The sequence below is a fragment of the Telopea speciosissima genome, chromosome 5, assembly GCF_018873765.1.
Source record: "Telopea speciosissima isolate NSW1024214 ecotype Mountain lineage chromosome 5, Tspe_v1, whole genome shotgun sequence".
Classification (NCBI taxonomy): domain Eukaryota; kingdom Viridiplantae; phylum Streptophyta; class Magnoliopsida; order Proteales; family Proteaceae; genus Telopea; species Telopea speciosissima.
Genome location: NC_057920.1, coordinates 40,111,464 through 40,125,058, shown reverse-complemented (window position 1 = coordinate 40,125,058; position 13,595 = coordinate 40,111,464). Strand labels below are relative to the sequence as shown.

The following is a 13,595-nucleotide window of genomic DNA, read 5'->3' as shown; positions in this document are numbered from 1 at the left end:
CATCAACAAAAGTAACAAAATAACGAAAGCCTAACTTAGAAACGACTAGACAAGAACTCCATATATCAGAATGAACTAAAGAAAAATGTTGGTTAGACCGTTTATTGACTCTAGCAGGATAACTCACGCGGTGAAGTTTCCCAAACTGACAGGAATCACAATTTAAACTAGAATGAGACCGAAAACGGATATCTAAAAGTTTTAAACTCTCCAACGAAGGAGGACCCAAGCGATAATGAATTTGGTGAGGTGACACCACACTTGAACACGCCACAGATGAAGTGTCCTAAAGTATATATAGCCCTCTGATTCACAATCTCTACCAATCACCTTCTTCTTTGTAAGATCCTAAAATACACAAGAGTCGGAGGAAAAGGTTACGGAACAATTATAGGTTTTGGTAAACCTATTAACGAACAAGAGAATAAACGGAAAGTCAAGTAAGTAAAGGACTGAAGACGAGGACAAAGAAGATGTAACATGAACGGTACCAGTACCAGTTACGTTAGCTAAGTAATCATCAGCTAAAGTAACGCTAGATGATAATTTGTGAAAGGAGGAAAATATACCTGAGACACCAGTCATATGATCCGAGGCACCTGAATCAATGATCTAGGGGCGGGAAGTAGTCGAAAGACATGCAGTGACATTACCTGTCTGAACAAATGTAGCAATTGGACGCTGGGATGACTGAGAAATCTGAAACTGGGTAAAACAAGCATACTCCTCTTCAGACATCTTCACAGTCTTACCCTCAGACTATAGAGATGAAGAAATAGCAGACTCAGTAGAAGCAGCAGAATTGGGAAATTATTGCTGAGGTGGTTTGCAATGAAGTTTCCAACAAAAACGTTGGATATGTCCTGGGCGACCACAATGGTGACAAGTTTTAACTGAACTTGAATTATCTGAAGCTGATTGATTACCCGAAGTAGGAGTTTTACCATAACCAGCCCCACGACCACCACCATTACCAGTCCCACTATTGGGCTCACGGTTAGGTGGAAAATAAGCCAAGGCTGATGTATCTACTGGGGTGGAATCACAAGAATGCTCACGAGAGACGTGTAGAACTCGGGAAAAAGTATCTGATAGTGTAGCTACCTTATCACCACCAAGCATTTGACAACGGACTGAATCAAACTCCTTCCTGAGTCCTCCCAAAAATCCCATGACAACGAGCTGCTCTCGCTAATGTTGCATTGTTTCACATCAGAAGTGATAGGAAGTAGAGAATTCAGCTCCTTATACATCCACTTGAAGTCAACAAAGTACTGGGTCAAAGGGCGACCATTTCGATCAGACCTATAGAACTCTTGAGATAGATCATAGATGCGAGAAAGGTTGTTCTGTCCTGAATACAGAACATTAATATACTCCCATAGATCCTTGACAGTGTCAATGTGAGTCACCAAATCAACAATCTGGTTCTCCATAGAATTCAGCGTCCCCCCAAGATTCTTGCATCAATAGTATCCCATAATGGATCATCATCAGGTTTAGTCTTTGACAAGTGATCCTGCTGATCACGTCCGGTCATAACCAACTTATCAATTTTCTTCCATTGTCGAAAGTTGGTAATCCCCTCCAGCTTCTTTTCAGTAATACGATTCGATGTTGAGGATAACACCTCAGTAACCACATTCTTCGAGTGCTCAGACATTATTCACAGCCAAGAAATAGAGTGAAGTTGCAACAAGAAGTGAAAATTCTGGAAAAAATCGATTCCGAATAAAACCCTGACAAATATTGACTTTGCCAAAAAGCCCTGAGAAAAATCGACTTCAAATCCTTAATCAAACAAAAATTCAATCTCTTCAGCAAACTCCAAAAAAAATACAGCAAACTCCAAAAATCGATTCCAAAAACCCAAACAAAAAATTGAATGCTCACCCTGGTGAAAAATCTATCTCAAAACCCTGACAAGGTGATGCTGATATTTAGTCCTGAAGGTTCAGTGACAATCTTCACTCAAGCTGATACGAACTTCAATACCGAGAGGTGCCTGGAGAAAAGAGAAGAAAATAGACTAAGGGAGATGTAACAGTGCCTAAAGCTCTTATACCATGTAAATAATGAGAGAAGAAGGAAGAGAAAAAGAGAGAAAACAAGAGAGAGAGGCGATAGTTTGTGCAACTTGGGAGTCACAACTTAATGTTGGATTTCCCACTCTACTCAATATATATATAATTAACCAAGGGCATAACTGGAAAATAAGAAAAAGAAAAATAAAACATAATACCTAAACTACCCTAACCATCTTAGTATTAGCACCAAGCACTAATACCGAGACTTACATAGTCTCAACTAACATTGACAATCTAGACGGGCGATCATCCGGATGTCATATGTTTTGGAAAGATGACCAGCTTACCAAACGATCAACTGGACATAGCCTTGCTCTGAGGAGAAAAACTTCCCAAAAGCAAGGTCTAGATTTTGATTTGTAGACAATTGACCAAATGCCTATAACAGTTGACCGGCCAAAATAACCTTTGAAGGCTAAAAATAGCCATTGGCTCTAATGGCTAGTCAAAACGGTCGATCAGCCGAAAGGGACAATCAACCATAGGAAGTCCCATAGTTATGAACGGCTGGTTTTATAACTGTATAAATTTAGCTATAAATAGGGACTTCCTTTTTTCTCTCTTAAGCCCTTTTGGAAGCATTTATTGCTTGGATTATCTTATCATCTATCAAGGGCCAATAGGTTGTGAGAGTTTGTGCTTTATCTTGTATATCCATCCTAGACAGAGGTTTGTATCTGGGCTTTGTGGTGTAGATCACCAAGGTTTAAAATCTCGTCTCGTCTCGCCATTTCAGGCTGGTTGAGATTTCCGAAATATCCGAAATATACCGAAATTTCGCCAAAATATGGTATTTTTCTGCCATATTTCGGCACTCCGTCTCGGTGGGTTTTTGGCCATATTAAGGCCTGATACTTCATGTACACCCTTATTTAAGCTAAATAAACACATTTAAACCTTTATATTGCAAAAAAATGAACTCAAAGTGGTGTTTTGGGTTTGCACCCTTGATTGACAGTATGCGTTCAGACCCTGATGTATAAATAGTTAAACACACATTGTTTAACGAAATATACCGAAATATTCCAAAATTTGAACATTTTTTCATTTAGAATGCCCATCTCGTCTCAGTAGTGTCGAAATTACCGAAATATCGCCGAAAAATGAACCATGTAGATCACAAGCCCATATATACCCGCAGGAACAAGTCCCAAAACCAGCCCAGCAAGGTTGTGGGATTTGACTGCAGTGAAAGGCAGCCTGGTCTGATGATGTGGCAAGTTTTTGTTGGTTCGATGGAGCATCACCTAAGGCAGCCCCAGCCCAGAGAGAAGCATGAAGTAGATAAGAGACCAAGATAGAAATTTAAAAACAAAAACAAAGTTACTGTTCACGTGAACAGTGATTTTGGGGCATATATGGTCAGTTTGTTCCTATTTTTGTTTAGCTATGTTAGTTTACCTTGTTTCTATTTTCCAGTTTGGTTATAATAGGAGATTAGATAGTGTCTAAATTCAGTTTTAGCAAGGTACTACTAGTTTCTAATTTCAATTTAGAAAGTAGGTTTAGCTTTTATTTAGAAGTCTCTATTTTCTTAAGTATCTATTTCAGTCCTTTGTTTCCTTTTAGTTAGAGTTAGTTTCTATTTTCGTTTGGTTTCTATTTTTGAGACCTATTTTGTGAAGCAATAGGCCCCGTCAGTTGTATTTGAAGTCAGACTTGATTAATGGAATTTCTATTGCTTGTTTGCAAGTGTTTGGTCTGTGAAGACTTGTGTTCAATAGCTGAGATAGCTGTGGGTGAGAGACCCAAGGCTGAGATAACCTATCCCCTCCTATCCCTATTCCCCCTTCATCTATCCATATCCCCTTCTTCTTCTTCTTATCCTTTTTTTATGTTCTTTCATATGTAAACAGAAAATTAAAAGAAGCAATAAAAGTTTCAGTTATTCAATTTCTTCATCCTTATTTTGTTTAGTTTTTTTTTGGGTGAATAAATAATTTCATTACCAAAGGAAAGAAAGGGGGGGGGGGGAGGGGAACAAGCGCGAACCAAATACAAGACCTGCCAAAACGGCAAGGGCTAGCAAAATAAAAGGCAAGAGCCCAAACAAGAGCTACACCCTAAGCAATCAAAGCAAAAGGCAAACCAGACAACCCGAAGGCAGCCACAGCGAAACAAGACCTCTAGCCCGGATCCACAAACTCAGAGGCAAAATCTTCTCAGCGCAGGGAAGGGAGTAGGCAATGTAGGGGCGAATCTTAGGGAAAGGAGGGGAACTGGGGTTACGGCGGCGGAACACACTTAAAGGTGGGGAAGTTTTAGGCTGGGGCTCAAAGGAGGGAGCATCAATAGAAGAACTAAGGCCCTAACAAGACTGGGCCAAGAGAGCAGGGTTGGAGTAGAGGGACGAGGTACCAGGAGCAATTGGACTGATAGGCCCAACCGAAACAACGGCAGAGGAGGGGGAGATGGGCCGAACCACTGGTCCCATGATTGGGGGATCAGGCGGAGAAGATAAGAAGGGCTTTTTGATGCCCTTGAGATAGGCGGAAATCCCAAAGCTAAAAGGGGGAGAAATGGGAGTGATAGAAGGAGATGGAGAAGCCAGGGCGACAGAGGGCGAAAGCGACTCAGCAGAAGAGGACAGAGTCTTCAATGGTGGTGACAGCGCCAGCAGGGATTGAGAGAAAATCTCGCCAGGCTCAGGAGAGAAGGGGTGAGGTTGGTCAGGCTCTGTTCCTAAGACCAGAAATCGGTTGTGACCGATGGTTCCTGATCGGAGAACCAGAGGACAATCAGAGGGGATCTCATGGCCACGGGGGGAGGTGGAAGCGGAGGCACGGCGGCGGAGCTTGTTGCGCAGACGACTTCGATGACGGCCTTAAATAGGGGAAGGAAGAGCAGAGGGCTGGGGAGAGGAAAGGGGAGGAGGATACAGAGAGATGATGTGGCTGTTGGTTTCAGGAGGGATCGCAGTGGAGGCTATGGGCTGAGGAGGACTGGAGGGGGCAACAGAGGAGCTGTTGGCTGGAAAAAGGTTGGTTGTGTCGATGTTGAGGGTGAAAGGGCAATCCAAAGGGGGATGGGTGATGCATTTATCGGTGGAGTGGCCGAAAGCTTTACAGGATAAACAATGGGGAGGGATTCAGTCATATTTGATGGGCTAAATGAAGGAGAAGCCTTCGTCGTCAACCACAAGCACAGAGGATGGCAGTGGGGAGTCAGCCGGAACTTCCACACAAATACGGGCAAACGCGAGACGATCCTGGAGCTTTGTTCTACCATCAGAGTAGAGGGGTTTTCCAAGCACCGAGCCAATCACGCTAAGCCCTTTCTCACACCAGAAGTGCAGAGGGAGACCAGGGAGAGAAACCCAGAGGGGAAGGGAGCTTAGGTCAAGCCGGTTCAGCTCAAGGTATCGGTTCCATTGCCAGAGGAAGAGAGGATTTTTACCGATGTTCCAAGGACCACCATCCAGAACTTGACTTTTGTCAACATCATCACCAAACTTGAAAATGAAGAGGCCATTATCAATCAGGTATGTTTCAAAACAATCGCCGGTTTTCCATTGCTTTGTAAGAGAAGCCTACAAGGGGAAAGGGGGTGGATACCCATAACGTGCCCAACAAGGCAGGTTGCCCTTTTTTTGCTTCAAAGGACAGCATGTCAGCTTCATAATGGGCTGCTTTAGAGCCACCGATGATGGTAGGAGGGACAACATGAAGGGGGAAACCTTCATGGAGGGAGGGAGAGTTGCTGGAGAAAAGGGAGGACCATGTTCTGGGCTCGGGGAGGGTAGGCGATGATGGGCTAGGGGGAGGAGGAGCCCGGGGCCCCTGGCTGGTGACGGCACCACCCCAGGGAGGTCAGACATTGAAAGGGGCTCCTTCCTACATCAGTTTCCTACCGGAGAAAAAAATCCAACTGTTAGTGATGGAGCAAAATGCAGGTTTACAATGACTACCGTAGGGAAGCAGGGGATGGGTCGGGGGTTGATGAGCATATGGTGGGGTGGAGTTGTAGGGGAGGAGAGAGAGAGAGAGGGGGTGTTGCAGGTGGAGTGGAGTTGCAGGGTTACTGCCTAGATGTTGATGCCAGATAAGCATGTTAAACTGTCTCATCCTTATTGTGTTAATCCTGGCTGCAATCGATCTCCCGTTGATTTCTCTGGTTCGAGGTCGACTCTTGCATTACTTTGATTTGCATATCTGCTTATTGCGAGACTTGTTATCTTGAATTGCAAAAACTCAAAAAACTTAGAAGAACTTCTGGGTGAGTGAAAGTTGAGCGTTATCCAGAAACACTATGTGATTCCCCACTGTGTGAATGGGATTGTGGGTTAGGTATGTAATCAATGTAAACACCAGGGTTGTAAGTGGTTGTCTTGTTTTAAACCACTAGGTTGAGTTTTAGCTTGGAAAACACAAGGTGATTCCCTACAGTGTGAGCAGGACTTTGGTTAAGTGTGAGCTGTGTAAACACTAAACAGTAGGTGCCTCCCTACCTAGGAAAGCTGGACTATAATGGTTTGGCTAGAACCGGGAAAAGTTATACCACAGTGAAAAGTCTTAGTTCGCGATAGGCAGAGGACGTCAGAATTTGCTGAACCTTTATGAATCTTGTGTCTTTCCTTTGTGATTGATTATTGCAGTAGCTTTATCATATCCTACTAAATTAGGGCTATAGTCTTAGGATTTTCAATTCACACCCTCCTGGACTACATCTTAAAATCAACAAATGTGTTTAGATAGGCATATAAGTAAATGTATATGTATGTCAAATTGTTGGGGTTGCTATGTAAGATGTCTTTTATCTATGTTGGATGCTATTCTCCTTGTCATGTGGGGTTTTAAATACCATTAGTTTCAGTCTAAACTTTGGTCAACGTGAAAGTAGTGTTATTTCATGGATATTAATGGATGTCATGGGACATTGTAAAATTATATACTGTGGAACCAATTTTAGAAAAATTGCAGAGCTTGAATGGAACTTTATGAAACGATAAAATTAGAATGATTCACAACTAAGGATGATTACCTAAGAAAACAAACGGTTATAGTTTTTTAAGGGGAAAAAAGAATTAGATTTGAAGAATGAGAATCATTACAGCTGTATATCTCACCTCATGCATATGTGTATTTATGCAAAAAAGTGACCTTTTTACAATGAAAAGAAAGACTTGATAACTTTAAGAGATAAGGAAAATATCTAGCAGTTCTATACTGTGACGCTGTATTCACACAATGAAACAGGTGAGGAAATATTTTCATAGTGAATGTGATGATCATAGAGTACTTAAGATCTTTTAGGCACAGTAGTTGTGGTAGTTGTGAATGTTGTCATCTTTCAATTTGTAGAAGATTAGATCCTCAAAAGTATCATGGGTTTTTTTGGTGGGAAAGTATCATGCAATTGGTTACCTTGTATCCTTCTCTCTTTCCTTGTGGTGAGTTCTAGATCTTAAAAACAATCCTTGTTGAGAGAATTTTTGTCATGTTGGTCACCACAGGGAGATCATGTAGCACTTTTGTCAGCCTTTGAAGAGATGGGACTAAAGTTGCGTCTGGACATGCCAGAGCAGGCTATGCAGATCACAAGTGTACTCTTTCGTACTTCCACCCCAGCTAGTGAAGCCATTGTAAGTATGCAGAGACTGCTTTTAAATTGTCTGTTCGTTTTCAGTAAGCCAAATCTTATACTGATTGTTTCCATCTTCGAAGGAAAACATGAAATCTTTAGCTGAGCAAAGAACCAAAAATATGAGGGCCATCCAGGAAAAGATGAAACTTGACAAAAAAGAAGTCAAACGTTTTAATCCTGTAAGATCCAAGTTCTCCTGCTACTGATACATCTCTTTGTTTGTCTATTTTGACATAACGTAGTTGTTTTAATATTTACCTTCACACTTCCATTCATATTGAACAACATGACAACATTATTCTGCAGGTTGATGCTTTTCCAGGTGATGCTGTGATATTTGGACGTGTTTTAAATCTTCTCCGAGGTCTGTCCTAAATACATTCACTGGATGGTCCATAATGAGGAATTACTTTGCCTATTTAGTTTTCTTCATTCAATTGTTTAATTATTTTCAGGGCTTTCATCTATGATGAATGTTCGCATTGTGTATTTGGATATAATGAGACCATTTGCTGAAGCTGCTTTACAAGGGTGAGCCTGTTTTTTAATCTCAACTTGTTGCTTGTGCTGATTGAGAGGTAAAATCAAAACACTCCAGTAGGAGTTTCAGAAAGTAAATAATTAAAATGGAAAAGAAAAAAACATGAGACAGAGAGAGAGATTTTCCCTATGTAGAAACCCAAAACCTTTTTAAAATTACCCCTGGTGGAGATCCCAAACCTTCAAATACTGAATCCAATCCCTTTCTTACAATAATAGCTGGAAGCCCCAGTAGCATGAAGACTCTTAAAGACCAACAATTCAGAACCCACACGAGTAAAGAAGTGAAGATCCCTTAAAGGTTCTAGACAAGGACTCGAGTGACAAACAAAATGACCAAAGTTTCCCTCAAAATACAAAAGTGTCAGAACACTTATGACCCCAACCGCTCATCATAAGACATGCCAAAAGAAGTAATACCTAAAATAGTTGGACGACCATAATCATCTTTCAGTTTTAACTATTCCCCTCTCCAGCCCCAGCCCCCCCAAAAAAAATTGAGTGTTAGTTTAATGTGTTACACCATTTTTTCCACTCATTTGATCTTACTCCAATGTGGATTAATGGGCTGCAGAAACATCGAGAAGGGACCAGCAACAAATGCACAGTGGATCCATGACACACCTGTTCAATCTAATGTGGAGGCCAAGCTGAGGCAATTCTTAGTTCAGCTCGGCAATGATGATAAAATACTAGGAATTCAGGTGAATATGAATATCCAACTAGATGCATTAATTGCCCACTGCCTTTTTTCTTCCATTTCTGTGTTTTATGTTTCATGTAATAAGAGAACATTACATGTGCTGTGGCCTGTCAGAGGTACCGTGTCAAACACTGAAATTGGAAACAATAAATCAGGATTTTTTTAAGAAAAGTTAATGATTGTATTGATGTTTCAGAAAATAAACAGCCTGTACACTCAGGATGCTGTACAGAAATCTGTCCAAACTGAACCCTATACATCAAAAGGGAAGCCCCATCTTTAGATTTGCAAAGAAACCCAATCCCTTTCCCGTGTACAATGCAGAGATCAGTTTCTTACCTTTTCCTGCCCCCCTCCCCCCCCCTTCTCACCTCTGCCTCCTCGTTTTTGAATCTTCTTGCATTTCTTCGAAGTACTCCAGCAAATAGTAAAGGGACGCAACTTTCAGACAATAGCTGCCTGTCGGGCCATAGGACCTCCTTCAGGTTACTCCAAAACCAGCAGCAAATTGTTTGGAAAATTCCATACTGCTGCCACCACCTACAGGAATTCTCCATGAAACTCAAAAGCAAATTTTCAACCAAAAAATAAAATAAAAATGGTAGCATTCTTCTTTGACATCATTGCACATTTCAGTTGGAATTCAGGTAATGGATGTAAGGAAGAAGTAATAAGATGAGAGAAGAAGAGAAGAAGACAAGGAAATGGAGAGGAAGAGAATTCGGTGTAAAGTTGTGTGTTGGAGACATATCTCCTCCACACCTATATTACTTTATTAATAATATGAAAGAAATTACATACACCTCCCTAGGGAGGTAAAAAGTAAAAAAGGGAAATTACAATATAAGGTAACTAGTTAACAAACTAGTTCCTAAAATACCCTTATTACACAAACTCTAACACTCCCCCTCAAGCTGGATAATAAATGTCATGCATTCCCAGCTTGTATGATAGAGTACCAAATTGAAGAGAAATAAGCCCTTTAGTGAAGATGTCCGCCAATTGATTACCAGTCTTCACAAAATGGGTGCAAATGCAGCCAAAGTCTATCTTCTCCTTGATAAAGTGCTAGTCCACTTCGATGTGCTTTGTTCTATCGTGTTGCACCGGATTATAAGCAATGCTTATAGTTTCCTTGTTATCACAGTAGAGTCGCATAGCTTCTTCAGTATCAAAACCCAACTCCTAAGTCAATCCTCTCAACCATATGAGTTCACAAACGCCATGAGCCATTGCCCTAAATTCTGCCTCTGTACTAGATCTAGCTACAATAGGCTGTTTTTTGCATCTCCATGTGACCAAATTACCACCCAAAAATGTGCAATAGCCAGATGTAGACCTTCTGTCTGAGATGGATCCAACCTAATCGGCATCTGTGAAACCTTCGCCTCTCAAGTGATTGTGCCTGGCATACAATAGTCGTTTCTCTAGAGAGGACTTCAAGTATCTGAGAATGCGGTATGCAACATCCAAGTGCACACTCTTGGGAGCATGCATAAACTGACTCACCACTCCCATAGCATAAGAAATATTTGGGCGAGTCATAGACAAATAGATGAGCTTCCCCACTAGCCTCTGGTACTTCCCTGCATCAACAAGAGAGGGACCACAATTAATCTCAAATTATTGAGCCAGGTAGGTCTTCAGCCTAGCTATCTCCAGTCACTACAATGTCATCAACATAAGCAATAAAGGCTGTAATAGTACCATTACCTCGCCGGGTAAATAAGGTGCGATCAACTTAACTCTGGGAATACCCATTCTTCAGAATAGCCTGCCTGAACCTCTCAGACCAAGCTTTTGAAGAATATTTTAGACCATATAAAGCTTTCTTAAGGAGACACACCTTCCCTTCAGCTGAAGAGAACTTGAAGCTAGGAGGGGGCTGCATGTACACTTCCTCCTGTAAGTCACCATGGAGGAAAGCATTTTTCACATCCAATTGATATAGTAGACAATCTCTATTTGCTGCCAATGATAAGAGGACCCTTATAGAATTATGCTTAGCCACAAGAGAAAATGTCTCCTAATAGTCAATCTCGTGCACCTGACTGTACCCTTTAACCACCAACCTTGCCTTGTATCCCTTGGGAAGATCTATCAATTTCCAAGTACCATTCTTTTCAAGATCCATCATTTCCTTAGACATAGCTTGCTTTCACTTTGGGTTAGACATAGCCTCAGTGACATTCTTGGGAATGGAAACAGAGGAGAGGGCAACAGTAAAGGCAAGACCTACAAGAGAGAGAGAGAATCGTAGGAAACAAATTTATCACACCCCGGCCCGGTTAATAAGGGCAAGGTGTGACTGGATACCAACTAGCACCCAATTAATCCTCCAGGATCACAAGTGTAGTACTCCCTTTCACAGTTCATCATAAGACAGTAAATCAACGCAGCGGAAGAGAATAATAATAACAACAATAAATAAGGAAATCAAGTGATAACTGGATATTTATATTGACTGAAACTTGTTACATCTTTACAATTTTAACAAGGTACTACAAGACAAAAGCATAACAGTAACTGTAGGCTATACTACACAAAAGTAATGTATAAACACAAAAAGAGAATAGCTTGCTCCATCAGGCCAAATCACGTGAACGCGCACGCATCGCATCTGCAGGATACATCATTAACTTCAAACTCCTGTACTGTACGACCCTCATCGGTGTGGAAGTTCGAAGCATAACTGGTCCATCATCTGGTTTCTCAGAACCAGCCATACTATCTGAAAAGGAGGGTTCCACATGGGTGAGCTCCACTGAGCCCAACAAGGAAAAACATGCAAGCATTTGCATATAGTCCATGATGCATGACCTAAACTAAGCATGCTACTAGCAACAGTTCTAGGCCTCATAACGTATAAGTGTTACTGTAGTAGGTATGATATTCCCAGTCCCGGAAACGCAAACCAAACATCGGTTACCCAGGAATATCACTCTACTACGGTGAAGACCCGCCAGTTCCGGAATGAACACATCAGACCCCGATGGACCCTCAATGTTAACCCTACTGTTTGTTCCCATTCTGGTATGTACTCTTCAAATCTGGGACAGTAAATGGCATTCCGATATGTACCCTTCAGACATGCCACGGGTTATCTAACACCTCACCCCTATTGGCAAGGGTCGCAGCACAGGGTTTATGATAATCTAACCATATGCATTCTAACATTATATCATATGTTTACAGCAGTAAGAAGGTAGTAATTCAGTTCCATCAACATCTCATTCATAACAATCATAAAACATAATACTATTACGCAAATGCAATATGAAATGCATCCTAAAATCATGCATATATCTAATGCAAAAGAAAAGACTATAAAGCTATATGAACCTTAACAATTAACATGATGTATGAACAGATGTAGCAAGCATAAGAGCAAGAAAGTAAGAAACACTCCACAAATTAAGGTCAAAATCCCCTTACCTAGAGTTGGAGATACAGCCTAGCCAAAAGAGGGTTCCAAGTCACACTTTAATCTCACCAACAGATGATACACAGCCTAAATGGTCAATACACAATATGTATTATGTCCTGAGATAACCCTAAGCAAAAGCCCTAACCATATGGAAACAAAACAGGGACAGCAGGATGGACCGGATTCAGAACTGGCCTTAATCCGGTTGGTTGTAGGATTCAGGATTCAGCAGGCTGAATCTGGTGGCCAAACCAGTAGCTGTTTTTAGGTGTTATTTTCATGGGTTATGCCTAGCATAGAACCCCAACACCCAAATTGAGTTAGGGATGTTCTAGGGTACAGTCATAGGTCCATTGTGACCCATTTGCATGTTTGATCCATGCCATGGTTCCAACCCTAGAAAAGAATGAAAGAATTTTCTAAATTTTATAGGTAAATGGCAGGTTATTATGGGAATAGGGTAATTAGGGCTTTAATGGTTTGGGATGCTGCCCTAGAGTGATGGATTAGTCTAATTGGGTTAGGGTTTAGGGTTCTAATTAACTATCCTAAGTAATTACAAGTAATATGGCTGGTTAATCCATGGGTTCAAAGGAAAAATTAAAGAAGAAGAGAGGAAGGGAGGAGATTCCAGAATTGTATGAAACTTACCTTATCCTTGCTGTATAGAAAGTGAAGACTTCCACCAAGGTTCTCTCCAAGCTCCAAGTCTTCAATTTGAGAAGAAATCCTCAAACCCTAATCTTCCCTCTTCTTCTTCTCCTTCCTTTTCTTCCTTTAGCTGAATCAGTTTTAGGTTTAGATAGAAATGAATTTTTTAGGCTAAGGTAGTTTATATAAAGGGTAGTATAGTTTGGCTAGGTTATAAAATCAGTTTTTAAAAATGAATTTCTCTAAACTAATTTTAAAAGGTAATTAACTACCTAAGTCTTATAATTATGTTATGATTTAAACCTAATAGGCCATAAATGTGGGCCCGGGCATGTTGGCACACAGGCAACCCCATACCACAAGGGATGTGGGTCCCACAAGGGGAAATTTACATTTCTGCCCCCCATTAATACTATTAAAACTACATTCTTGTTTGTAAAACAATTATTTACATAACCTAGCCTAGAGAAAAATTCCTGAGGTACTTTTTCGGGTAGGGGACAGTCCTAATAGAATTAGGACTGCTTACCCCAATCGGGTAAGTGATAAGTAGCCTATTTCAACACTCCCCCTCAAGTTGGAGCAAAGATGTCGATCATGCCCA

General features: G+C 41.1%; 1 protein-coding gene across 1 annotated transcript in view; it reads left to right on the top strand.

Annotated features, from left to right (window-relative positions):
• LOC122662974 (protein ACTIVITY OF BC1 COMPLEX KINASE 8, chloroplastic-like) overlaps nucleotides 1-9,196 on the top strand; it is a 69,766-nt gene extending 60,570 nt beyond the window's left edge. The window contains exons 10-15 of the mRNA XM_043858681.1: nucleotides 7,540-7,668; nucleotides 7,751-7,849; nucleotides 7,977-8,034; nucleotides 8,126-8,201; nucleotides 8,785-9,022; nucleotides 9,110-9,196. Coding sequence (XP_043714616.1) covers nucleotides 7,540-7,668; nucleotides 7,751-7,849; nucleotides 7,977-8,034; nucleotides 8,126-8,201; nucleotides 8,785-9,022; nucleotides 9,110-9,196 — 687 coding nt within the window. The remainder of the gene's footprint in view (nucleotides 1-7,539; nucleotides 7,669-7,750; nucleotides 7,850-7,976; nucleotides 8,035-8,125; nucleotides 8,202-8,784; nucleotides 9,023-9,109) is intronic.
• The last annotated feature ends 4,399 nt before the right edge of the window (nucleotides 9,197-13,595 follow it).